This window comes from Calliopsis andreniformis, chromosome 3, assembly GCF_051401765.1.
Source record: "Calliopsis andreniformis isolate RMS-2024a chromosome 3, iyCalAndr_principal, whole genome shotgun sequence".
Taxonomy (NCBI): domain Eukaryota; kingdom Metazoa; phylum Arthropoda; class Insecta; order Hymenoptera; family Andrenidae; genus Calliopsis; species Calliopsis andreniformis.
The window spans coordinates 19,077,863-19,104,174 of NC_135064.1; the positions used below are offsets into that span (position 1 = coordinate 19,077,863).

The window sequence follows — 26,312 nt, forward strand, 5'->3', positions numbered from 1 at the left end:
AAATTCACGAGGAAACTAACATAAAATATATTTTCATATACCTTTGTAATATACTTTATAAATATAAAAGCTAATCACTTGATGTAAAATATTCATACATATGATTAAAGTATATGAACCATGTTTTTAATACATGTTTTATACATTTATATGCATTCTTAGTATTTTATGCTTTCTTTATTAGAAATAAAAGGGTCGAAGAGGTACTTTGTTACTATAGTTTTTGCTTTTTCATAAGCACCAAAAAAAATGAAACCTCCCATTGTTATCCAAATTACTCTTGGACCAACACCAGCATAAAGTCTGTGAAATTAACGAAATTCGTTCCCTAAGTATTTATTTTTATAAATATAAAGATATAGGAGTTATTAACTACAAATTACATAGAAAGTCTTACCCGCGAAAACCCTTTTCATTATATACATCTTGCAGAACATTCAGTATTTTCAAGTTTGAGGCCTCTGTATTTTTATGGGCAAGCATTATTCTTGTTTTTATAACATCTAACGGTGTAGTAATTGTAGCAGAAATACCACCTAATAAATTTTATAAAATCAAGTGCATAGTAAATAAAAGTAGGTAATATGTTACTAAAAATTTTAAAACCTGCAAATGCCCCACATACAGCACTCTCTACTGGAAAAATTTCTCTATTTACATTTGAACTCCAGATTTTCTTAAAACACTCCCATATTGGAAACTGTATTAAGCTGAATGGCATATCTCTTACTACAGTACTCCAGTAACCACGATACAGCAATCTAAGATTAATATCTCTGTTGTTTAATATTAAAGCCTGTTTCCTTTGTTTCACAACTTCCATTGGTACACGTATCAAACATGCTACCTTCATTTGAAATATAAAAAAAAAGTAAAGTAAATGTCAATTATTAAAATTTCTATAAATAATACCATTTCTGCTAAAGATGCTGCACCCATGTGAACCAAAGAGTGATATCTTTCCGAAATTCTACATTGTGTTTTAGTTTTGATACCTTCATAAGTTACAAAGAATAAAGATGCTGAAATATTACAAGGAAATAATTTTTATCTGTTCAAAACATATTTTCAAAACATATTTACCAGTTGGTGCGGAACCAATCATTACAGGAAAAATTCCCTTATAAAGGCCAGAAAAGCCTCCTGATTTTATAAAACCTTGTTTAGCTTGCAATCGTGTTTTTAATGTGTCTAATGGAAATAATGCTATATCAACAGAAGTGCCAGCCACTCCTCCAGCCTAATTAAAAGTACAATATTGATTTTATAACGTAACATTTTATTTGAATTTCCCGCGATTTTTACATCATACTGTTCATAGTATTAAATTTTTGTAAACATTAAATTCAAATATACTAGAAAAAAAGTATGTTTTACTCACTATTAGTGACGTGACGAAAGTAATAGTCGTCTTTGATATTTTTAACTGTTCCTCGTATGTTGTCATTTGATATTAGTATTTAATAAAATTAGGTTATATTACATATCAATACACTGGATCTGTGTATCAAGTGTTCCTAACCTAAGATTCACGCAGTAACACGCGTTTCTGTTAACAATTAATACAATTTTATTAAAGGAAATAAAAATTATAATTATCAAAATAACACTTTTGTTTTTTAATTAACACTGTATCACGCAATTAAATATATCTCAATTGTCATTGTAGTTATTTTGTGACTACGAAGCTGCATTAGATTACACGTTATATATATATGCTCACATACATGTACTTCTGTTCATTAATAAACCACACTTTCATGTTTATACATTACTATTTTAATAATTGTGTTTAATCACGGTTAACTCTACTCGCCTTCCTATTAGAAGTTGTACATTACATAAATACCTATGCATTATTTATCGTTATTTAATTATAATTTACCATAGAACAATTGTTCATAACCATATTTGATAATACAACTTGTCGTAAATCTGTCATGGATTATTGATCCTGAGTTATGTAAACGTATTCTCAATAACAAACTTATAGGACTATAACGACTAAAATCTGTTTAATCCATCTTCTATCAATTTTATATTTTATCGAACCTGATCTATGGCTCCCGATTTCTTTCAGTAATCGTCATAAATTTTCGTAGTTAATTCTTCACATAAAATTGATGTTATATAATTATTTTTGTTTTGTTAACTATACGTAAAGAAGTGTAATTTAAATTAGTAATAATATAGGATTTAACTCTACGTTTTGAAAGAGTAAATTGAATTTGTATTGGAAGTTGCGCGGGAACCGATTGATGTTACGGATTGTGGTATACGAAAGCTTCCCAGCATTCTGTGTTCTCTCCCTGTATTAGAAGATTCACACGACATTCCGATTCCAGAGGACGAAAAACATGAATTTAATGCGTTCCTATAAATATAGAATACTGTGTTTATTTTTTGTTACGTTACATTATTATCCATGCATACCTCGGTTTGCTCCTTTTAATGTTACAATCGATTGGCGTAGAAATATCACTCAAAGAATTTAACGTTTTATTATGCGTTTCCATGGATATAAGCTTTTCCCGCTGTTTCGTATATTCCATTTTCAGTTTGACATACTTGTCTTTGAGTACTTTCATATTTTGATTCAGATTACAGTAGTGAGATTTTAATAACTCATACTTTTTGTCCTTAAATAAAAAACGTTTAAGTATGGTACTTTAGTTAGTATTACTAAAAAAAAATTTATTAGGAAAACGTACAATTTCGTGAAACCGTTGGATCATAATTTTTATTTGATTATTTTGAAATCCGTACACTTTGCACAATGATTCCAACGATTCGTTAATTGGAGCGAAAAAGTTTTCTACTTTCGATAAGGATGGTTGTTGCAATTCCACCGAAAAAATGTCCACTCGTTGACATTGAGGGCATTGTTTTTCAGCTGCGTAAAATATAAATATTTGTTAGGCTTTTGCTTATAAATGTAATCTTGCTTAAAAGTGTGCAGGTGTGTTATAAAATATTTTAAGTAAAATTGACATTCAAATTTGATTTATACGCTTGCTGTTTTACCACGTTCCATTTTATTATACCTTGAGGAATGCATCCATTGCAGTAAATATGACCACACTGTGTTAGACAAAACGGTTTTTTCCCTCTGTGGATGGTGGCGAAGCACTTATTACAAACAAACATATCCATGTTTATCTTGAATTAGAAACAATGGCAGACTTTTGCTGTGTAAAACGTATATCCTTTCCTTTTATTACATTTAGTACTGATTTCGTACGTACACAGAAGATTATTACTCATCTAATCAAAATGTGTGTATATTAAATTTTTATTTATATTGTTTAACTATAATTCGTTACATCAACAACGTAATACTTTTTATTTTTAAATTAAATATTTTGATAATGTTCTTACGTTGTGTTTGAATTCAATTTAATTTCATATGAGTTTGGCGCTAATAGCTTCAACGTTTTAAGTTGTCATGTTTACGTTACAAAATCTACATTATTATACATCTTTACAGTTATTCGTTGTATATTTTAAGAATTAAACAATATAAGAGAAAGTGTGGAAAATCAGAAAGTAGATGGAGAAAAAGTTTATTTAACTAATCTAATAAGATCTTGAGATGAGAATATAAAATTTAGATATAAAGTTTCATTGAAATTCATTCAGCCGTTTCAATGCAATTGGATTAATAAGCATACGAGATTTTTGAAAAAAGCTCTTGTTTAAACAGTCAAAACGTAATCAGGGGTTCTAAAAATGAGTTTCTCTGCAAAAAAATTTGTTGACATTTTTTTTCATTAGAATTCTAAGTTGGAAACAAAATATCCAGGCAATCGAAAAGCTCGCGCAAGGTGCGTGTCGCTCTCGACTTTCCGAAGCTGCCCGAAGTTGCCCGAAGCGCTGAGCTCACGGATACACGGCTCGGAGGCGTAGTGGAGGGGGTAATTCTCAATTTTGCGTCCTCAATCTAAGTCTAACTTCACATGGGTGGGTAAGGGACAAAGGGACTGTTACTGTTTACAATCAACGAAATATTGTACCTAATTGAAACGAATTGAACGTTCAGTATTTGACAGTTGTCCGCTTCGGTGTGTCTGTAACTACTTAAAAATACATATTCATGTACGTATGTAGATTAAGTACAGAAGAAATGTACGACATTCTGATGTGTTTAATTCGCATAATATACCTATAATGAAAGATTGTTTACATATTTACGTTTCGTGAAATGACAATGATTATATTTAGTACTAAATAATACCAAGTTAATACTTATGGAAAAATATGTTTTGAAGGAAAAGTATTTACGAAAAGGTTAGAAAATATTTTTTTTAAATTATTTAATATAATTTTTAATATATTGTTTAAACTTTACTTATTATTTTGTTTAATACTATATTAAGTAATAGTACAATGTCGCAACGTACGGTTTGTTTGGACACAGAATTGCGAAAATTAAGACCTGCAGAATTGTATACACTTGGACAGATATTGAATATATCGGATTCATGGAAAAAATTAATGGCAATTGTACCAAAAGAAGGAAACCCTAATCTTTCTAAATTCAACGCTGAACATTTTTGGTAATATAATGTATTTAACATTTTTTTTAAAGAATCGATTAAATAAAAGTGCATTATTGCATTAACTTTTGTAGTATGATTGAGCAAGCTGCTCAACAGCAAAGAAGAAATGCGGCTGAAATATTTTTGGTAGAATGGGGGACAATGGGCAAGAAACGACCAACATTGCATACCTTATTAAACCTTTTAGTAAAAGCAGAATTATTTAGAGCAGCTGATTATGTGGCAGGAGATATATTAAAAGGTCTAGTAAACTTGCATGTTATGAATTTATTTTTGATCTCTTTTAAGTATTAATATTTATAGAAGGTTATTTTTATTAATAGATGAACTTCCAAAACGACCAGAATGTGGACCAGCAGCTCCCATAGATATTTCCGATGATGTTATTAAACAACTCTTACAAGAGAATACAGAGCTGCAGAACACCAATTTTAATGAATCTTTAGTATTTGGATTACCTACAGGAATTAATAATGATCATGCAATGAATTCAAATGCAATGAAGGATATAATGAATAATAGTTCTTTGGAAAGAAATATGCAGTCAACAAAATTAATTTCTGTCAAAGAAGGATATGAAAAAAGATATTTGGAAGATGTAAAAAATGTTGATATTCAACAAAAGTATTTGAAAACATCAAATATAGAAGTATCTGATTTGATGAAATTTAGTAGTGATAATAATATGGAAGAATGCAAAACACAGGATAATCTTTGCTACATAAATATGCCTAATACAAAAAATAATAATTTACACTCACATATCTTTGAAAAACGTGAGATGTTGTCTAATGAATTACCTATCTTTCTAAATGAATTTAGACCCAATCCAGAACAAACGACTGTAAAACAAGAACTGACGTCAGATTATCTTCCAGTTTTTTTGAATAACAATAGAGATGAATCAAGTACTACTTCATATAATGATCGTACAAACGATTCGTTAAATTTATCTAATATAAATATGAATCAAAATGAAATTACTTCTTTCGAATTACCACAATGTATCGTTGAACTCGCTGCGCATTCTACAACTAATAGAGATGATACTATTAAAGAAAATGTCCTACAAAATTCACTGAAATCTCAGGAGCTACCAGTTACAGTATTGGAGTATAATAAATAACTGCAATATTTTACAATTACATTCAGTACTTGTACATTCTGTATATTTTGTGAATAAGTTTTTAAGATATCAAACATTATTTACATAGATATGTATATACATTAATAAAAAGAGTCTTATATAATTTTAAGCTTTGGTAAAAGGAGAATAAATAATTTTGCAAAAGTGCTATCACATATCATGAATTCGCATAAGAATTTACTTAAAATCTAATGAAAACTGAGAAGTATTGGGTACTACATAAACTGGACCACTTTTTATAATGAACTAGAACGTTCATTTAGATATTTTAGTTGCATAGTACCAATGACAATTTTTACAAATAATTGTAATGTATATAAATAAGCATTGTAAAAATTTATTTTCTAATTACATATTTAATTTCAATATACTTAAACTGTATATAAGAAACTATACATTTTTTTTAATATTGTTATGTGCAATAAAAATTTAGTAGTAAATATATTTTCATGAAATATAATATAGTAACTACGTTGATCGATATAAAGGAACCCTTGAAACATATCACATTAAACGCTATTTAATATGTGAAGTGAATGCAGTGATACGTGAAATTTAAGGCGCAATAGAAAGGTTTATTAAGTCCTATTAAATTTGATACGACATACAATACTATCTAATAAAAATGCAATCACCGACTGTATATCTATCCATCGCTATTGTTACTTTGTTTCATTGCAAAATAAACGCTTTGCAGTTCTTTAAGATTACTTTCTAAAGTTGCAACTTCATCATACCGGCAATCATCTCTGGCTTGTTTGATATAAGCTCGAAGATTGCTCATTTGTTCAATTATAGGATCCATAGAAGAAGGCATTTTTGGAGCAACATTGGAAGGTCCCCAGCCTTGTGTCTGATTCATTATCACTACAGGCTGTATCGAAAATTTTGATAAACCGTTAAAATTAAAATAAAAGTATTGCACAAATGAAAATTACCTGATTGTCTTTTATAGATGATCTGGCATCAGCATTCCAAGTGTCTCTTTTACGTTGTTCTTTCAATCTGTCCCTCTGGTCTTCTTCTACCTGTCTTTCATATGCTATTCTAGCTTCTAATCGCTTCTGTCGTTCATTTTGTAACTGGATATATCTCTCCACTGATGGTAAGGCTTGTATACTCAATAATTCTTCTTTCAGAAATATCATCGCCGATACTCTAACCATTTCATATAACCGAAGTTCTTGTTCTTGCGGAGGGTTTTCTACACATTTCGTTCCTAGAACTGAAATTCTTTTACTAATTGAATCTAAATTTTCACCCAATTTTGCAATCTTTATTCTTAGAGCTTGGGCATCTTCTAAGTTATACGTAGATTCTCCTTCACTGGAAAATAGTTTATTTAATGTAAATTACAATGTAAAATAAATAAATTTATAAAATGGTCAATATGAAATGTACCTTAAAGATTCCCACATTTTATTATACATCTTTACATGTTGTGAAGCTTCTTCCATGTATCCTCTCATCTTTTCATAGAATTGGCATATAATTGGTTTATCAAAATGTTTTGCCTTCTGTTTCTCTCTTGCATCTAGTAGATTTGCACAATGTATACAAATTCTGAAATGTTGCTCACTACCTGCTGGATCATTTACCAAAGACAGAACACTATTTAAGCTACTACTGGATGGTGATCTTGCTAACTTTGTAAGACCAATGCCTGCACGTACTATACGTTCTGAAATCGGTCGTTCAGAGGTAGGAGATATCGCTGAATCGTCTTGAACAGATACAGGACTTGTCATTTTTCCTGTAAAATAATAATTCAATTCATTTAATCAAAACAGTTTTCTTATTTTTATGATTGTTGCAATTTTAAAATTACTTACGCGCATCTTGTAATGATAGAAATATCGTGCAACTATGACACATAACTGCTCCACACAATCTACAGTGATGTTTTCTTCTTGCAACATGAAAACTCTTTGCACAAGTGGGACATAACTTCACATCTTTCTCGTCTATCCATGGTACAATAGCACGTTCATGAACTAGTTCACAAAAATTATAGATGTAATTTATTCCTTTTATAAAATTTTAAAATAGCTATTAAATTATTATTTGCTTACATAATTACAATCCTACCTTTTCTATCTACTGGATCTGTTGGTAAATTATTTAATAATTTATCTAATCTTATAAGAAGTTTGTTTGTTTCTGTGGAATAACGTTCCAGTCTTGTATTTCGTATTTCTTTAAAATACGATGTATAAGATTTCATTCCACCTGAAATTTTTTCAGCCATTTACTTGACAAAACTTCGTAACTGTCAGAAAATATTCAACAGTTTTGTTTAACTTTCCTTCAACTTAATACTTAAGACAGAATTTTTTCATGTAATTTTCTCTTCTAATGAAGTATAATACATATGGATACCTATTTCTTGAGGTCCCCAATTAAGCTCTGGACTATGTTGCTTGTGACTTGGTATAGCCTCTGGAAATGATTCTGATATTTCATCTTGCTTTAAGATTTTCTTTTTAGCTTTGCCAAAAAGGTCTAGAAATGTAAAACATTAATTACTTTGTTGTTTGAGTTGACATACATTTTTTTTTTTTTAGTAGACTCATTCAAATAATTTAACTTCATGACATTAAAGTGTTTATAGGCAATAATTAAATTCAAAATGCGCACCTTTAAGAGATTTTAAAATTTCCGGATCATCATTATGAAATTCCTCGAAATGTTTAGTTAATTGATTAGGGGTTTTAAATTCTGTCATGCATATTGGACAGATAAAACCCTCCAATATTTTTTCGCTACCAGCCATTGTGGATCTAGGTACGGAGGAAAAATGATTACTATTTTATATTGTAATTTCTTTCTATTTCTTTTACACAGTATCGTTCATTTGTAGGCGTCTCTACGATAGTGCACAGTACAACGTGTTTTGACCATCAGCCATGTTGGATCGCATCAGCTGATGCTGATAGAAATGTCAAACTTTCACGTTCTTAACTCTTTACTAGAACTTTTATTACTCAGATTTCTAAGTATTCCCAATGTTCGTTATAATTCGAACTTGAATTTAAAATCCGAGTCTAAATACTGGAATATATGTATTTCGATCAGAGTACTCGAATGTCTGGACTTAAATTCGAGTAATCGAGTACCCGATTAAACTTTTTTTTGTTCATAATATATTTATATAGCTTTATTTCTAATCTGAATTAAAATTATTATAGTTCGAAAGTACTCAAATCTTGTTTCACACACCAGGCATGTCGCAGCATACATACATGTTAAGAATATCGAATTGTATTCATACTTATAAAAATGATTTATTTAACAAATATACAAATTAAAATTAAAAATATCAAAAACCTATATCCTCCTTACAACATTTGTCACCATGTATACAAATGTTATTGTACAATTTTCAATTTAAGATGACAGTTTGAACTATAAAAAGTAAATTGAAATTCCTATTTCACTATCGCTGCTTCGAATAATTGATCCGCTAAAGTTTTGAATTCTTCTGAGGCCTCACAGTGCTGCAAGAGATATAAGCTAATTTTTTCTTCGCCATAAAATGCTCCAGCAATTGCACCTGTCATACTACCTATAGTATCTGCATCACCACCCAAACTAATCTGAAAATAAGATTATTTTCGTTATAGCATGATTTTTTGTTTTGCTTTATATTGTATGCACGCAAGTGTAGCACTACTATACGTTAAACTTACAGCATACTGAATTGCCCTTCTAAAGGGGTTTTCGGTTTGTATACCAGTTATCGGTTTTTGAGCTCTTAAGAAACAGAATATAGCAGTAGGTACTGAATATAGAGCTGCAACACTGTTTCCTAATTTCTCTATAACTTTTTCGTTGTGTGGTCCTTCACCGTCTTCACATATTAAAGTTTTGACTATACTTAATTGTACCTTGTAGGGTTTTGGTTCTGATAACCCTAAACTGTAAAATATAGTTATAAAAAAAAAGTTAAATCCTATAGTAATCCAAATGTGTTTTCAAAACATACCCTTCCTCATCTTTTTCTACTTGATCCATTTTATTTATTAAATTGTCAATAAAACTTGTTACATTTAATTCTTCACTAGGATTTAGTAGTAAACTTTGATGCACTGCTACTGCCTGAGGACAGAAAAAACATGAATTAAGAAAAATACATTTCTTTAAGCATTCCATTATTACTATCAGAAACTGAATTACTTGTAAAATAGCACCATCTATTCCAACTTTGTGGGTATGTGTAAGTTCAGTTGCTTTTCTAACTGTATCCAAAAGTTTATCATAATTTTGATAACAAAACAATGCAATAGGAGTAATTCTCATTGCTCCGCCGTTTCCCCATGAACCTTGCCCATTAAACTGATTTTTTGCTGGACCCAAGATATCAGTGAATTTGTTACCCCGTAACTTCTCGAATACTGTTACAACAGCAGGACCGTAACCACGATTAGGCTCTTGATAATAACTTTTAACGAATCTCTTTGCCAAGTCAACAACATCCAATTCTTTTGCTTCAACGAGTGATTTAGCCAAAGAGTAAGTCATTGCAGAATCATCTGTAAACTGCATGACAGGTGCTGTTAAAAAAGATACTCTATATCAACACCACAAGATAGATGAAGATTGAATATCGCTTTTACAGTTTTGTGCTCCAGCCGTTACCTTTAAACGTAGGTCCTTCCAACTTATCAAATGATCGTTGTAAAATGATCTTCATGCCATTTGTTAATAATTCCTCATTCTCATAAGGACTGCCAAGACAATCACCTACTAAGAGACCAAGCATGGAACCACGAAATTTGCTCTTGAGTAGCGGTAAATCCATTTTCGCCATAACCTTTCCTTTCGTCAGTTCTTTAACTAAATTAAAAAATGCACAATTATGAAGTCTCTAAGTTGGCATCAAAATAGAATTTATATGTTGAGAATTATTATCTTCTGTAGAGATATGTAAATATGCATACAAGTAAACATAATACATATAAATCCGAGTATGGTAAATATATGTAATATACGATAAGTGTGTAGTAATAAATATTTATAACCGACTAGATGTCTCTGTAGTACTCAATTTAGAATGAAAATACAACCAATTTTGCGAGCAATTTCGTTATAAGCCCGGAAAAAGAAATTTTACGTAAGTTTGTCTGCACGAACAGAAACTGATATAATTTTAACACTTTGAAAAATCGTGGTGATGGAAAAATAATTAATTTAAAGCCGAAAAATGGAAATTATGAAGACTTGAAATATACAAAAAAGAAAAATAATATAAAGTTATATGGAATTAGTATTAATATCTTTTAAAATAATTTTTTGTAATTATTTTAGAATTTGTTTGCTACAGAACTAATGTTTGGAAATTATTAATTTTTTTATACTCAATTCCATGTTCATTTTTTCTTTTAGAATTCGATTGGTCAATTTAAATTCCTTGTTCCTGGGACCAGAAGTGACGTCATCAAACATTTTCCACGTTAAGAAATTGTGTTGCAGACGAAGTTACGAAACCGAAACTTGCAGGTTCAATAAGATTGTTCTATCGTTGAAGAAGTGTTGGAAATGTGTTGCTTCCATCAAAATGCAGTCGAGTTCTCGTGTTTAAAGGTACGTATATACGTATTCGATGTCAGGAAGGAAATCACTTTCCGATATCTGTTAATTTATTAATGGAGAAGTTGGCCACTTGTGCGTGCGCGCCATGCTCCACTTGCGTCGAGGTGGAACATTTTTCGAGGCCGCCTGTAAATAAGCAACGCGATGTTGTGTAAATTTACCGAGTTACTAGGAATATTGTACGAAATATATATTTCTTACTACAATTTCATTGATAGACGTTTATCTTATATACACAGTGAAAAAGTGTAAGTGACAGTCCGAAAATCAGTGTGATTCTTATATTTTACAATAACAGTGCTTTAAATTAAACTCTTGTGAAATATTATCGTGTCTCAGTTAACACAGATTGTCAATAATGAAGTAATTATCATACCACGTTCGTATTTTGTCTGTAAACATAGAATGTAACCATAAGTAGTAACATGGACCACATTTCGTACGTATATTTGAAATTCAAATATTTATATTACGTAAATTTGATTCTATTTGATGGGAATCTTCAAAAAACGTTATGTTACGTTGTTATTTCAAATTGTATTTAAAAAGAACGGAAAGTTTTAGTGTAATTATAGGTATATTTTTTATTTTTTTTTTTGCTATTTACGAAAGACTAGAATAGTCTAACCTAAATTTGTGTTAAATAATACAAATATGTTGAATTCCGCACAATTTTTCGATGCTCTTCAAGCTCTGGCATTTATTCAAACATAGTAAAGGCCGATTTACCGTTACCTACCCAATTAATGTCATTCGAAGATATTTTATTTAAAATAATGCATGAATCTTGCGAAATTCTACACAAAAGAATTTAACATACAACTAAGACGATCAAAAACTTTAAGTTAATTCGAAATAAAATGAGGAAAGAAAAAGCATCTAAGTTACTAACGCAATAAAATACAATTTTTTAAATAACCGATATGCTATAGAAAACACTTGTTACGTAAAACTAAATCAGCAATCGATTTAATTTCTTTATCTAATATTCAAATGATAGCAACTAGAGTCTAGAATAATTTTATTTCACAAATGTCCCCCGTCTAATCTAATTCAAAGTAAAAGTTACTGTAACCGCCATGGTATTCAACATATTAAAAAATACGTATGCAGTAAAGTACCCAGTAGTCAACACTGACTTAGTCACCAACATTCAATAAATTTACCTTAAAATAAAAGTTCTAGTTTCAAACGTACAAGTATCCAAATTAACACTATTATACTATACGTTCTATTATAATACACTGTAGTATATCTGACAAACAGCTAGTTTACAGACGATAAATTTTGCTCGAACCGTTGACTACTGCATACTTTACCCAGTGTAGCATTTTCTGACTTCGCATAGCGAAACGCGTGCGAGCTCATTCCGAACGCTTGAACATGGGAACGATAAGGGTGGTTTTCGTCGGAAGGATCGAGGAGGCGAGGGCGCGAGACGGTGGCCGACGATTGGTCGACGCCAGAGGATGCGTGATCCGCTGAAACCCGGGCATACTCCAGTCTGCCGCCGGCTGCGTAGTTGCGCGGTCCGTGCCTCGCCTCGTTTCCGGTTTCCGCGTCGACCGATGCCGAGGGAACGCCGCCACCGCGCGTACACCTCCGCACAGACATGACATAACGACCCCGAGTCTCTCCCTCGTTCGTGAAGAAACCGTGCTGGGACGCAGAGAGGAGATCGACCACGGTATGCCCGCGCTCACCAATGTCCCTCACTTCCGTTCGATCCTCGCGGAAGGACGTTTCCTCCTAGCCCGTGCCACTGTGCCAGAGACGCATCCAGGGTCATCCACCCTGCGATCCAACCGCTCTTGCCCTCCGATACGCGCTTCCCGTCGTGTTTTCCTGCCTGCTGCGCTCGGCCCTCCTCTCTTATTGAATTTTCACGCGGAGCAGCTCGATGACCTGTCTCAACAAACGTAAGCGTCTTTTTGTTACATTTGTTCCTCCGGTGTCAACCTGGTCGCTTCGAACGAGCCCCAATGATGGAGATAAGGGAATTAGAGGGAGATGTTTTAGGGGTTTTGTTGGCTGACAGTGTCTAAGTGGATACTGTTTAATCGGAGGTTCGGTGGATAGAACTGATGGAGAGGACTCTAGGTGATTCTCGGGAAGCATCAACGTGCGTTGTATTGTTTGAATGGTATGCTTTTGGGGGACGTTCAACTTTTGAGATGAGTTTCGGTGGATAATGTAAGTGTTCGGTTTTAAGCAGAGATGAGTGGTAGGGTTGATGAGCTGGGGAGCTATTCAATGGGACAATTGAGCTTGAAAGCCTCGGCGTGTGTTATCTGTTTATTCTCAATGTCTCTTTCGCGGCTGTTCAACTTTTGAGATGGTTTTTGGTTGATACTTATCTTTAGTCAGAGTTTGGGTGAATTATGTTTTGCTTTTGATAAATTAGAGAAATAATTGGTGGATCATCTATTAGAATGATTTTATTGAGGTTGGAAGTATCAACGTGCGTTGCCTGTTTTCATGTTGGTTTTGAGGCTGTTTCGCTTTGAGGCTGTTTGCTATTTCGGAGTAAATTCGTTTGTTAATGTGTATGATTAAATGATTATCTGATAAAGCGCCTTTGTTGAATTGGAAGCTTCAACATGTGTTACATATGTGTTTAATGAAACTCCTTTAGTAATACCTGGTCTTAGTTTCATTGAATTTGAGAGCTCCAACCTGTTTAAATTTGCTATCTAAATAAATTTGCCATTTCACTTGAGCTTACTGGACATGGAGTCACCTTTATTTATTACTATGGCTGTTTCTGTATTTGCTCCTTTATTAGATCTGTTTAGTTGTAAATCCAGAATTGTTTGGAGTTGAATTATTATATTTTTTTACATATTATTATATTGTAAATTTTATTGAAAAACATTTATATATTTCTTAATTTGTTCAGTATTATATTAACATTGAATTCATTACTTTGAGTATTGTATTCGTCCTATGTAACTCTTTCATAAAATTAAGAGATAAACCTATTGAAATTACTCTTATTATTACTGTGACTATACTGTATGCCTATTTTATGTTTTCCAGGAGCAGCATTGTTTAAGTGATACAGTTCCGTAACAAAACTAATCTAAATCTACGCGTACCATAAAACTCTTTCTCTGTCATGTCTATTATACTATGTACTATGAGTCATTCAGAAACGTGGAACTTTCTATTATCCTGGGTAGCGTACTCTTTTTTTACATCTTTTCCACAACATCAAATCAACATACACACATATCACTTTTATCCTCAACACAATGCTCACTTTGAACTACTCGAAAAAAGAGCTTTCTGAATTGTTTTGAGCAGCATGCGTATTCATTTTGTACAAACATTTTCTAGCAGCCCGACATCGAATGTTTTCAAACAGAAATTCGCTGGAAAGGCCGCTGTGTATAAAAGTTTATCCAAGCGAGGGAAAAAGCTCTTTTATCGCCCTCCCTCTTTTTTCCTGTAACAAGGGGAAAAAGCAGATATACGTTTTGGCTATGCTCGTTGAGGCTCGTCGAACGTTTCCACGATATTTTCTTCTTTTTCCTGGGTATTCAGGGACAGGTTTACGCGTGAGCGTTACGTAACATTTTATCGTGTGTCTCTTCATGGTAAATTGCCTTCTTCATTGTCCCTGGCACGAGATGATATTCCATAATTGTTGGGGTTGCTCTTGCTCGTGTAACGAGCAATTAACTTTCGCTCGACTTATCGATATCGCCGTTCAATATCTCAAGAATCGCGAGGCAAGGTAACTAACGCCTCGAGGAAATTAATCTTTGGAAGAGGGCTACTCGTTAAGTATAATAACAAACTCAGATTTCCAAATGATTAACAATGTTTTACGTAGATAATTCAAATTTCGCAAGCTTAGAAAATTACTAAGGTACTCTAGTGTATTTTCATTTTTACAAAATCGTTTTGACCTTGTACATTCATTTGGGTGTTAAGATTCTTAACAAATTTAAATATGTGAAATTTACGATTTACGCTCTTGAAGCAGCTTGGTAAATGAATCTTTATTCATCATGAAAATATCACTAAAAGAACTTCAATATTAGGTAATTTTATTTTTTTTGTAAATATTATTTGATTAGCAAGTAATTTTTTTTGAAAACAGATAAGTAGCTTTTGGCTTTTCCTGAAAAACACACTTCCTTCAGTTTTGTCATAAGTTTTGCATTTAGTAAATGGGATATACCTACATGACATCTATCAGTTTTGAATAAATAGACGATAACATAATTTATCAATGATGATTTATCTTTTAACATAATTGTATAATTGATGTCCCTTTATACATATGTAACTATTATATATTATTATACATTATCACACAAATAATCATATATTTAACTCTTTATGATGATTAATCTTGAGGTTGAAATGACAGTTTTCATCTTATTGTTCGAAAGAATCAGTTGCAATATAATAAGGAACGTGATTGGACTTTATAGTTGAAACATTGATTCAAAATGAATCTGGCAAAGTAATTCAATGGAAAATTTAAGACGTTGTACCTAATTCTTGCGCGGATAGTATTCGGTTTACTTCACCATCTATTTTTGATAGCACTAGAACGATCTTCGAGTTTACTTCTGACAATGAATGCGTCTTCTGCTGTCCAATAACAATACATGATTTCAGCCCAACGACTAAATAATTGTTTATCGAAATTTTATGAGATTTCTCGCTTTAGTGCATGTGATTTTTCTTCCTTCTCTCATTTTCTCTCCCCCTTGTCTCTCTGTCTGTTTCTGTATTTAATTTTATAGAGTATCGGAGAAAACGGGGAAAGCAATCGATACGCCAGAATTGCTTCAGAATACTTTTTCCAAATATTTACCGATAACAAATAGTATCGATATTTTCTTAAAATTCTCCGAAATATTTACAAGAATATAAAACCACAAATCTTCCTTCAGAATGACAGATTTCTTACATGAGCTTTCAGTTCGCTAAGCTTTGATGCATTGAATATATATGTTATTATTGTGAGTATTAAAAACGTTTATCGATCTGTCGATTCGAAACTGAAAAAATAAGTAGGGAAAAAGGAAACTGAAAAGATTTTATTTAGTACTATAATACATCCACTCGTTGAATTTATTTAAATCTGTAAGAGAAATTATGTACACTGTGCATATTTTTAATATTTCAGAAAATATAAATTTAAAGATGTGCAACTATTAATAAAATTGTTTAACTATCAAATAATTCCATTTGAAATTCGAAATGCATAAACGTAAAATATAACACATATCGTAAATGATTCGTATGTGTTTTCTGAAACGTTACAAGTTTACAAGATATACATATGTTACAGTGCTGGTCAATACTAAATTTAAAAGCTAAACGGTAGTAAAAATATAATGTTACAAGAAAGAACTGTAATATATCTGTCATTCACTGTCATATGCTGTTGGGAAGTCACGCCAAAATAAATTAGTAGCACCAACACAACAAGTACAAGTTATGTTACAAGCTCTGTCTGTGGCTTTTTACGACTACACATTATTATCCTTCGGTAGTGATAGTCCAATAATTTCTTTTTTCTGACAAGTAGATTTCATCGAGTAGCCAGTAGATATATTTCTTATTTCGTGACTTTTCATTTCCTACTAATAAGCGTTACCCTCTTCTTAGAAAATACCGCAAGTCGGTTTTCTTATCTTAATTAATTTGTTTCTAGAAACAGAAAGTACCACATACACGTTAGAAGCACTCTCGTAACGAACGAGCTCGTGTAAAAGTAGGTAACGAGAACTGTAATTAGCGGTTCGAATAACTTATATTCATAAGGATTTCTTGACAGAACATAACGAACTAACTACGAAGGAATTATACCTGGAAACTTACTTTTACCCTCTCTTAAATTGTAACTTTTAAAATTTGGAAAGAAGTATTTTATTTCGTCGTTAATGCTAGAATCAACTAACTAAAATATTACTCAATTTTATTAAGTTATTTATTTTTCTCAGATTTTCTGCAATATTTCTCACAATATGTAAGTCAGTAAAATTATCCCTTTTTGGAGAAATCTACCAATATAATGGTGTATTTCATATTTTTTTTTCATAAAAAATAGTTTCTTATACAAAAGTTGTATTTTATTAACAGATTATAATCTGTAAAATATATGCAACTTTTCTGTAACTGTATGTACATATTAATCGTTCGTAATTCTAATTTTACTTAACATTAGGAATTCACACTTCTATCGAATACAAAGATAATTTGAATTTCAAGTAATTAAAATGAAACTGTGTCTCTGACTCATTGTTTACCATCTTCTTAACGTTAAAATTAAAAACAGAATATCAAGAATCAAGTTTCAATGGTTGAGAGAAGAAAGATTTTCAAAGGAACAAAAGATTTGAAAATATCCCATGGAGGAGTGTATCTCTGAACTCTGTCATCGAGTTTAAAAGGAGTCGGCGATGCTTGACGAGTATCCGGGTTTATTATTTTTTCTCCCTATACATATATCATGCCACTGTATTTGTTTCAATAGGCGTTAACCGAGTGACCTGAATCCTCCCCCGTGGATCCTTACGTAATTTTCCTCGTGAAAATTACTCGGATCTAGTTGGCTCATCATTTTTCGCACATACTGTGAATTCTTTCATTTACTATGACTCCGAATATTACATTTTTATTTTCTGCAAGGTAATGAAACAACAAGGGAACTTTTAAAAATTGAACACTCGTGCAAATACGTATTTTTAACAATAGATGTGGAAGCATAGTGGAAGCAATGGCAGTGTGGTCATTCTAAAACTGTTATAAACGACTTTTATTACATAGGTACTTCAATGTGCAAGAATTACAGAACGTTTCAGTGTATTCACTTTTGTAGGATCTTTCGTGCTTGTTTTGTAGTTACGCGGAATGTGAAAAATAAAAGCAGTGAAAAAGATTTATAATAACTCCACCGCCAATTAAAGGCGAATTTCTTTGAGAAGATGTCATGTTTATATCGGAGAGGATTTCGCGTTTATAATATGAAATAGAATAAGAATATTTTCAAAATAAAGGAAGACCAATCCAATGGCATTTCCATTTTCAAGAAACTCTCAGTATCTTATTATGAGATGTTCTACTTCAATAGAACTCCCGTCAGACAATAGGAATAAAATGTAAGTTTCTCTGAAAATAGCGGTTATACTCATAATATTTTATACCTTACTATTTTCCAATAGTCAAACAACGCGTTTGAGAAAGTAGAATCTTTTACTGATTCTTTCGAAGAACTTTGAATGTTTCATTATAAAAATTAAAGTGAACTTTAGTATTAGAAATTGAAGTAGAATAAGGTCGTGCCAGAGCAGATCGAATTGCAACACGTGGTTTCACTTAAATTCGATGAACCAAAAGGTCGATCCTTCGTGGTCTGGCTGGTGTTTTGTTGCAAATTCGTTGAAATACACGCCCGTTGCACAAATATTTGATCGAGCGTCCGGTTCTCGTCGTTCCATCGCGCTTACGTGTACAAAGCCAGACACGTACAGGCTTTAAATCCGTCATTTTACAAGCAGCTCGCGCAAGTTTTACTTATCACCCGACCGTGGATGTTTATACGAGCTTGCCCTAGCCAAATATGCAAAATACACGCCAGAAACGTTCGGCCCTCAGGCTGTTCATACTTGCAGAAACGATGGAGAGTGTACCACAATTAAATAATCAAATTCTAGCACATTGTATGAATAAAAGTAGAGGAAAAACATGTACTATTATACATAAAGTTCTATTAATTGGAAAATCAGAAAGACTAAAATACAAATTCAAGTATTTAATAACCTGAACATTTATTAGACTACTTATTAAGTATTTACAAGTACATTTACAGAACATACACATACAATACATTTACAAATATTTAGAAGTACATTTGCAGAAGGAAATATAACACAAAAATGTTTGATCCACTGAGGATTAAGCTATAAAGCAATACGATTTATTACGTATTATATATTCTTTAGAAAATTATATAGAAGAGAACAAAAAATTGATTCGATGATTTAAAAATTGTATATTGTAAATACCAACAAAAGAAATTAGATTTTGAGCGTTCGTATCTGACCAGTGACATGTTGCATCTACTTTAAACGTACTTCCAGAGTCCATCATTTTACTCCATAGATATGCATACCACATTCCTTTAAAACTCTCGATAATACTTGTTTAAACCCTGACCAAGAATTTAAAAAGCCTTTTTTTTTTATCATACTGGAGCTCATGAATCTCAAAAAGACCATTTCAGTATATTTCAAGTGAGCCTCGACTTTGCCTTCACCCAAACACGCTTCGTTACCTGCCCACTTCTATGCACTTAAGACTTGAATGAGTTTCGTAATTTGTTTACAGCTGCAGGCCAACCGTAGCTCTCGATCCTGGTCTAACAGACGGAGAAGCGAGGAGGCAGAGAACGTGGGTGGCAAAACGAATGAAAATAACGAGGATGAGAATATTGGGGAGGGATGAATTAGCCGTGGCGCGACCGTGAAAGAGCCGAGAACGGAGCGTGCGAGTGGGGAGGCTCAGCATTGGAAAGGATATCTCGTCCTTTGGAAGACCAGGCTGACCAGGGATGGCTACGCCGCCAGACTCGCCGGGACCGGAAGAGGCGCTTTTCGACTTCGAGAGCTCGAGGACGAGACAACAGACCGCCAGGCCAGTCGCCCTCGAAGAACTCCTTCGACAGACCAAGTTCTCCAGGCAGGAAATCCGGGTTATGTATCGGGGCTTCAAACAGGTGAGCAAACAACAACGACTCCGAGATTTCAGGCTTTCAGGGATCGTATAGAGTATAGAGTGTCAGCAAATTTTGGGACATTCTCTTCAGATCGATTATAGACATCGAAACGAAAGGAAGTAGTTCTTGCACACGTGTGTTTGATAACGTATACATTCGTTTCACTTACATGTTATTTTCAAATGTTGCTGAAGAGAATGTCTCAGAATGTTTATAAAATGACAGTAATTAGCACAATCAGCTTTCTTTAATAATTTGTTAATATTATAACTTTAGTAATTCATCTTGGAAGGAGTTCATTAGATATATCTTCGAAGGGAAAATTAAATTATTTTCCCGGAGTTTTTGAAGATTCGGCATATTGTGGTTTACAGTTCGATCTATGAGTAATATCTTCAAGGCGGCAAATTTGAATTTCAGTATTTTACATTTATGCTGCGAGTTATTAAGCGTATCAATTAACTTTCCGTGTATAGTTTTCGCTTTTATTTTACAAATTTGCTACGAGGCCATAAAGTTAATTATCGCATGTGAATTTTAATAACGTTAAGCAGAAAATGTAGGGTAAACTTGCTGCATTTCCATCCGTGGACTAAGTAAAATTATTTCCAAAGTAGATTATACAGCACCTGCCTCATTTTCCGTACTAGTCAGCTGTTTATATTCATCCTGTATGCCACCCACTCATCAATTTTCTTCGCTATAATTTTCTTTGCGTGAATATTCATGATAGGAGAGACGAAAACGCTGCAGGCAGACCTTATTTTGAAGGCCCCACGAAATTCTGTTATGCATGCGATACTTAGCCTTCCACTCGGCACGTTTCTTTATAAACCAACAGCGCCAATTTGCTATTGTCATATTTATGAAGATAAAAATTCGTAAACGATCGAAAGAATGAAACTAAAATAATGATTCGTAAGGGGGTAAAAAATTCAAGAGCTGAAACTAGCTGATCTGCGTAACAATTTGCAAGAGTATCGGTTAGGGGAAACTAAGGACAGTTTGAACAACCTTCCTTTATTATTCATACTCTCTTTGCAGTTCTAAACTTTGGCGCCAGGTTATACGCAGTAAAACGTTTACATTGAATATAAAGCTTTGAATTTACAACACACACGTGTTTAACATTCACTGTATCAGTCTAATGAATTTTTTAAATCAAATTTATCCTACCGTGCATCTAATCTGTATTCAAACCCGGTTTAACCTAGATAAAACAGAGACAAATTTAGACACACCTCTATCTGGCTTTAACCCTGACCTTACTTGAAACTATACGAATTTAAATATTATTCGAATTTTAAAAAAATGTTAATCTGCAATGAGCCAAAAAATTATTTGTACATCTGATTTACATGTAGTAACCTCACGTAGAAAAATAGAATATTCAGAAATGTATAATAAGAGAATTATACAAGAACAATATAATTTGTAAGTCAAAGAAGTATTTGTACAGTCAGTTTCCATAAATGTGAAAGTTAACAAAATCCTTTTGTGAATATTTCAGCTTTATCTGCTAATTGCTAATTAACATTGGAAAGGATCCTTTGTCCTCAAATCGTAAAAAATTGTTTGTATTCTACTGGAATACATAACACAACTACTAATTTAATGTATACTAATCGTCAGGAGAAAAATGTTCCATTAATTGTTACCCATAAAAACAGGTGTGTCATGATATGAAAAAGTTAATATTCTTTCCTATCATTTTCTTGTGATAGAACATTGAATGTTAGATAAAAATAACTTTTTTATATATAATACCCTAGTAAATGGAAGCCTAGATAGCACACGATGTCTATTTTATCTCTATTTTATGTTCATTTTATGCCTAGACGTCTTAAAAACACCCGATAGCATACTTACGCCTTAAAGACTTCCGAAATATACGCCCATAAGACGTCTCAAAGACACACTACAAGGACGTCTTAAAGACTTACGTTTTTCTACGTTTTAAAGACGTCTATTTTTTATCTGAATATTTTCTAGACGTAACTAGGACGTCTTTCAAACATCTTGTGACTGTCATTTAAGACGTCCTAGAGGTATACTGATTTGTAACTTGAAACGTTTCAAAAACGTCTTTTGGACATTTTTAGGACTTTACTGGACGTCTTTAAGGCGTTCTTAGGACGTCTCTGTGCTACATGGGAGAATTTCTATCAATTTTTCAACGTAATGCCATACGTCATTATACGAAAACTAGGTGTGTACTTTTCTGACTCACTGTAAGTGAGGCTTAACAAAGGCTGACCCCAGTAGTCTTTCCATAATTCATTAACAAGTTTGAAAGGATGGATCTGAAACGTGGCCAGAGTACGTTTTATTAACCCAGCTTACGGTTCAACCTTCAAATTAATCCATGGAAGCGTGGAATGCCGGTCATATTGACCTGCACACCTCCGACCTTTAGATTGAACGCAAGCACACAGTGCACGCAACCTTGAGGTAGCGGTTCGTGGCGAATATCAACCACCGTTGCAGCCCTCGAAATGCTTCGTAAATATTTCACGAGTGACGCGGGGAACAGCAGGCCAGTTAAACTTTCGTAGCTCCACTTGATCCTCTAGGCCTCTACAATTCATTCCAGTCTGCGAAAATGACGCACGTGGAACAGTGAAATTCGCGAGCCACCGCAAGGACAAGCTCGTCACGGAATTCTCTGCTGTTCTTCGCACGTTATTCCCCTTTAATGCATAGGCCGAGTAACTGGGACAAGCTATAGTTGTTTTTTAAGCAATGACAGGAAAAAAGGCGAAGGAGAGCTTTCAGCTTGGTTTTTGACATTTTTTTTTCTATTACTTTTTTTTCTACTTTGCAGATTTCTTGTTGTACGAAGTATTATAGGTCATTTTTATATAAGTATAGTATTGTGTAGTTTGCGAAGAATTCAACATTGTCCGAATTGAAAATATTGAACAGAATTTTTATAAATAATTGTTGTGTTAATATTAATGAATGTAGGAAAATTTGATGGAGAAAAGTTACAGTTGGCAGAAAATTCTGATTTCATGTTTATGTCTACTGAGCATTAAAAATGATATTTCTGTGAATTTTTATTTCTTTTGACCTTATCTGAAAAATGGAAGATTATGAAAAAGCTGTAACTTTTCCGAGATTTTAAAATCTTTTTGTATGCAAGGCTTATTGGACATAGGTTTTAGTGCTTATCATTATTAATAAACCGCAGCGGATGCGGTTGGAAATAAAATGATGCCAAACGATGAATATTTAGACGGATTTACCTTGACTATTTCCGACAGCCTAAATTTTATTTCTCTCAGGCTTTATTAATTTCTCAGTGGGAGGAGGAATTTTGGCCACCATTCAAGGAGCTTTCTCTAGAGGCTCTCGTAGTGTTGGCAAACAAGTTGCAGACGATTATGACGAGATTTGAGATATCTGATGTTCCTATATATCAACTGGTCTCTCCACGATTAATCTTCAGGACGTTACCATTTCTTCAGGACCCTAACGAAGCTTAATTTCCCGGCATCAGTCGCAGACGAATGGCTCCGAAACGGTGGGGAACCACCACACTTTTTGTGACCTTTTTGTTGCTTTCTTCTGGAGAAGAGGTTTTCCCTATTCTCTTTTAGGATGGAGTACTCATCTATTCTTCTCCATTCCTTTTTATTCGTCAAAAAAGACAATTCTCCTGTTCTATCTTTTCTTCTTCTCCATTCTCCCTTGTTTTTCTTGAAAACAGGCTATTCTTCCATTGTTTACGATCTATTTCCATCAAAAATATTCAGAGAAACTTTCTTCAATAATTCTATCAGAATGCCTGGCAATATTAAAGGGTCCTAATGTTTCGAAACGATGACGACCGCAAATTTAATTAACACCTGACAGGGAGCGAAAGTTGGCGGTCGGGGCGCTCGAGTTCTGGATGGTTATCGATAAAAATAACTGGCACGAGACAATGAAACACGATGGCCTGCTGCCTTATGCAGTCGATATCAGTCGACAACCCGCACTGATCTCTCTTTCAACAGAGCCCTTAGAGAGATTGATCAGTTTACACGAGGACAGTCATTGCGATGAAACTATGTGAACTATTTCCATTTCCATACGGTTAGTTGTTAGAGTTTTGGCCAATAATATTACTAGAAGCTTCTTCCACTCTGCATTACTACCCTTTCTCTAGCTCTTAGACGCAGTTCCTTGTGATCTGATTGGATGAAATTTCAGCTGTTGCTTGTCGGAGAATAGGGTCTTCGATATTGCACGATTTCTTTTTCTTCCTTATTTTCTCAAACAAAATTATCGAAAAGAAGAATTTCACGCAATATTTTTTTACAAAACTGTAACATTAGTTATAGTTCGTTTAAATTTTCTTAAATATTTTTTATTCAAAAAAATTCAGCTTTGTAGTTTCGTTGTTATATTAACTGTATACCAGGTATGCATGTTGCGAGCAAGACTAAAAGCTGTCGCTGACGGCGGAAAAAAGTTCTCGATTTTAAAGAGTTTCTCAGGTGTTTTAATTGCGCTATTTCGCCAACTGAACATTTGCCACTCCAACCACTGAGTCTAGCAATTGTGTCAAGAGCATGCGTTTATGCCAGATGGAAATGTAGAACCGTAGGAAAGTGGCAGCTAGGTCACATTCGACAAAAACAAAAGATGAAAGTGGAAAAAGGGCGATTTTTTATATGTTCACACCATAATTAATCTTCTACTTATTCGTATATTTATAATGATATCGACCTGAGAACATCAAACTACCTTTCCTTAATTCTAATCTAACTGTCTCATAGATTAATATAACTATTTTTTCTATATCCAGTATTTTTATACTTGTCACCTTTTTATGGAATTGTAATATTAAAATTGTTTTAGGATTTTCCATATCTGTGTCTTTATCCTATAAAGCTTGCTATAATTTGGTTCAACTCGCAACAGTTATAACAACTTATCACATAAACGTAAACTTTAGCCTTCGTGGCTTTGAAACTTCTTGTCAGACCCGCAAAACCTTAAGTTTGGTCAAAGACTTGAGGTTTAAACTTCCACTACCCACGTTACATATTGTCGGAACTGTCTTAAGTAACAGATAAGCTTGAATATTATTTGCAAACTTTACAATCTACAACTAATTAGTTACTACAATGCCACCAATATTATACTACATTTCATCTCGTTAATTACGCTTGAGTAGTTTGTTGGAACTAAGTTGCATAACGTGTTACATTTACAGAGAATATTCGCTGAGCTAATGAAAGCGGTTTCCTTTTACCGACGTTCTGAACCAGTACTTACATATTATACATAGACCCAAAGTATGGGTCACGAGCAGATTTTGAGTGGGTCACGTTAATACATCAGACTATAAATTTAACAAGCGACTGGGTCGCGAAAAATGAATATTTTCGAAAGTACTTTGACTCATAAAAGTTTGGAAAGCTCTGTTACAGAAAATAGCTATAAGTCCAAGTCAAATTAACCTGCAACCAGAAACCTATATTGAACAATTAGGTACTGTGCAGAGCTGGTAAAGTTGCACCTGAGACACATGCTGACATAGTTGTATTTTTTCGTACATAGGGAATAATTCCATTCAATTAGTAGTTATGACCACTTTGACCAATAATATACTAGGTCCGAAAATGCATATGAAATCAGGTAGCCCTATCTACTGTAATACAGTAGATGCATATACATTTGCATGTTTTCAAGATACAACCTTACCAGCTCTGTACAGTACGCGAATCCTTTTTATTATGTTAATGCTTACAATCGATCTCACTTTTATTAACACCCTGTACACATGTAACAGTTTACTGTCTCTCTTAACAAATTTCTTGCATACTCTTCGAGGAGCCATCCCTCAATGGTTCCAACTTGTTGAAGAGCTAAGCGTGAAACGCTGAAAACATCCACAAGCAGAGGTGTCCAATGTCCTCTATTCACTCAAAGGTGCACTTCATCCCCCATTGTCTTTCTTCTTCCCTTTCATCTAGCTCAGCTTCTCAACCGTTCTCCAACTTTTGGTTGAAAGTTTCTTTTTCCAAGGAAAGCGCGGAAGGTTGAACGAGCGTTATAGCGCGTCCTATTGAACTCGATTCTATTTAAGGGAGTAGCATGAGAGCGTATTCAGTGAAAATCGAAGGAGGCCGTCTATGGAGGCCGGGACCTTGACGTTTAGGAAGAGATCAGGAACAGACCCGTGGCCCGTGTTAGACTAGTTAGTTTGCAGATAGCCGTGTTGCTAAAGGTCGGTGAGATAAATAAGTCTCTCCACCCCTATTCGTCCCCTCGTGGC

At 33.4% G+C, this 26,312-nt stretch overlaps 6 protein-coding genes across 12 annotated transcripts in view; 2 read left to right on the plus strand and 4 right to left on the minus strand.

Moving 5' to 3' along the window:
* Positions 1–21: 21 nt before the first annotated feature.
* Positions 22–1,801, minus strand: LOC143177615 (mitochondrial S-adenosylmethionine carrier protein-like). 2 transcript variants are annotated; one of them, XM_076375664.1, is made up of 6 exons: positions 1,382–1,801; positions 1,084–1,240; positions 913–995; positions 607–847; positions 398–536; positions 22–303 (listed from the first exon to the last, which is right to left on the minus strand). In XM_076375664.1, exons 1-6 carry the CDS (start codon positions 1,445–1,447, stop codon positions 159–161), a joined length of 831 nt encoding a protein of 276 aa, XP_076231779.1. In that variant the 5' UTR covers positions 1,448–1,801; the 3' UTR covers positions 22–158. The 2 variants fall into 2 exon arrangements, with proteins under 2 accessions (XP_076231779.1, XP_076231778.1); XM_076375663.1 differs by having other exon boundaries at positions 26–303; positions 913–1,022.
* A 610-nt stretch (positions 1,802–2,411) lies between these two features.
* On the minus strand, positions 2,412–3,153 carry LOC143177328 (uncharacterized). The gene is made up of 3 exons (XM_076375201.1): positions 3,045–3,153; positions 2,712–2,893; positions 2,412–2,639 (listed from the first exon to the last, which is right to left on the minus strand). Exons 1-3 carry the CDS (start codon positions 3,151–3,153, stop codon positions 2,412–2,414), a joined length of 519 nt encoding a protein of 172 aa, XP_076231316.1.
* An 836-nt stretch (positions 3,154–3,989) lies between these two features.
* On the plus strand, positions 3,990–6,140 carry Tub (interleukin 1 receptor associated kinase 4 tube). Of its 4 annotated transcripts, XM_076375063.1 has the most exons (5): positions 4,078–4,095; positions 4,222–4,287; positions 4,377–4,556; positions 4,631–4,800; positions 4,883–6,140. In XM_076375063.1, exons 3-5 carry the CDS (start codon positions 4,387–4,389, stop codon positions 5,683–5,685), a joined length of 1,143 nt encoding a protein of 380 aa, XP_076231178.1. In that variant the 5' UTR covers positions 4,078–4,095; positions 4,222–4,287; positions 4,377–4,386; the 3' UTR covers positions 5,686–6,140. The 4 variants fall into 4 exon arrangements, with proteins under 4 accessions (XP_076231179.1, XP_076231177.1, XP_076231176.1 ...); XM_076375064.1 differs by lacking the exon at positions 4,222–4,287 and having other exon boundaries at positions 3,990–4,095; positions 4,418–4,556; XM_076375062.1 differs by having other exon boundaries at positions 3,996–4,287.
* A 212-nt stretch (positions 6,141–6,352) lies between these two features.
* Positions 6,353–8,608, minus strand: Rbsn-5 (Rabenosyn-5). The gene is made up of 7 exons (XM_076375059.1): positions 8,344–8,608; positions 8,086–8,208; positions 7,795–7,935; positions 7,539–7,700; positions 7,108–7,459; positions 6,645–7,032; positions 6,353–6,580 (listed from the first exon to the last, which is right to left on the minus strand). Exons 1-7 carry the CDS (start codon positions 8,477–8,479, stop codon positions 6,353–6,355), a joined length of 1,530 nt encoding a protein of 509 aa, XP_076231174.1. The 5' UTR covers positions 8,480–8,608.
* Positions 8,609–8,965: 357 nt separating this feature from the next.
* LOC143189095 (ADP-ribosylhydrolase ARH3) lies at positions 8,966–10,688 on the minus strand. Its single transcript, XM_076393755.1, has 6 exons — positions 10,647–10,688; positions 10,345–10,542; positions 9,883–10,259; positions 9,692–9,804; positions 9,396–9,624; positions 8,966–9,302 (listed from the first exon to the last, which is right to left on the minus strand). The coding sequence occupies exons 1-6, from the start codon at positions 10,654–10,656 to the stop codon at positions 9,135–9,137; spliced, it is 1,095 nt and encodes a 364-aa protein (XP_076249870.1). The 5' UTR covers positions 10,657–10,688; the 3' UTR covers positions 8,966–9,134.
* Positions 10,689–12,790: 2,102 nt separating this feature from the next.
* The window catches only part of LOC143177607 (A-type potassium channel modulatory protein KCNIP1), a 30,088-nt gene continuing 16,566 nt past the window's right edge, over positions 12,791–26,312 (plus strand). The window contains exons 1-3 of one of the 3 annotated variants that reach the window (XM_076375650.1): positions 13,023–13,217; positions 13,318–13,491; positions 19,654–20,041. In XM_076375650.1, coding sequence (XP_076231765.1) covers positions 19,877–20,041 — 165 coding nt within the window. In that variant the 5' untranslated portion in view covers positions 13,023–13,217; positions 13,318–13,491; positions 19,654–19,876. Of the gene's footprint in view, positions 12,986–13,022; positions 13,218–13,317; positions 13,492–19,653; positions 20,042–26,312 lie in introns of those variants that run through there. The other 2 variants (XM_076375649.1, XM_076375651.1) reach the window with 2 other exon arrangements.

Excerpts from the sequence above, each read along its gene's own strand:
- LOC143177615 (XM_076375663.1), bottom strand. The coding sequence starts at position 1,447 with ATGACAACATACGAGGAACAGTTAAAAATATCAAAGACGACTATTACT. Across the intron at positions 1,241-1,381 it reads CTTTCGTCACGTCACTAATA|GCTGGAGGAGTGGCTGGCAC; the intron begins GTGAGTAAAACA and ends ACTTTTAATTAG. Across the intron at positions 537-606 it reads TGTATGTGGGGCATTTGCAG|GTGGTATTTCTGCTACAATT; the intron begins GTTTTAAAATTT and ends AAAATTTATTAG.
- Tub (XM_076375061.1), top strand. The coding sequence starts at position 4,248 with ATGGAAAAATATGTTTTGAAGGAAAAGTATTTACGAAAAG. Across the intron at positions 4,288-4,417 it reads GGAAAAGTATTTACGAAAAG|AATTGCGAAAATTAAGACCT; the intron begins GTTAGAAAATAT and ends GTTTGGACACAG. Across the intron at positions 4,557-4,630 it reads TTCAACGCTGAACATTTTTG|TATGATTGAGCAAGCTGCTC; the intron begins GTAATATAATGT and ends TAACTTTTGTAG.
- Rbsn-5 (XM_076375059.1), bottom strand. The coding sequence starts at position 8,479 with ATGGCTGGTAGCGAAAAAATATTGGAGGGTTTTATCTGTCCAATATGC. Across the intron at positions 8,209-8,343 it reads AATTTTAAAATCTCTTAAAG|ACCTTTTTGGCAAAGCTAAA; the intron begins GTGCGCATTTTG and ends TTACATTTCTAG. Across the intron at positions 7,033-7,107 it reads AAAATGTGGGAATCTTTAAG|TGAAGGAGAATCTACGTATA; the intron begins GTACATTTCATA and ends ACTATTTTCCAG.
- LOC143177328 (XM_076375201.1), bottom strand. The coding sequence starts at position 3,153 with ATGGATATGTTTGTTTGTAATAAGTGCTTCGCCACCATCCACAGAGGG. Across the intron at positions 2,894-3,044 it reads CAATGGATGCATTCCTCAAG|CTGAAAAACAATGCCCTCAA; the intron begins GTATAATAAAAT and ends TATTTTACGCAG. Across the intron at positions 2,640-2,711 it reads TCCAACGGTTTCACGAAATT|GACAAAAAGTATGAGTTATT; the intron begins GTACGTTTTCCT and ends TTTTTATTTAAG.
- LOC143189095 (XM_076393755.1), bottom strand. Across the intron at positions 9,625-9,691 it reads GTAGAAAAAGATGAGGAAGG|TTTAGGGTTATCAGAACCAA; the intron begins GTATGTTTTGAA and ends TATATTTTACAG. Across the intron at positions 9,303-9,395 it reads GAAGGGCAATTCAGTATGCT|ATTAGTTTGGGTGGTGATGC; the intron begins GTAAGTTTAACG and ends TCTTATTTTCAG.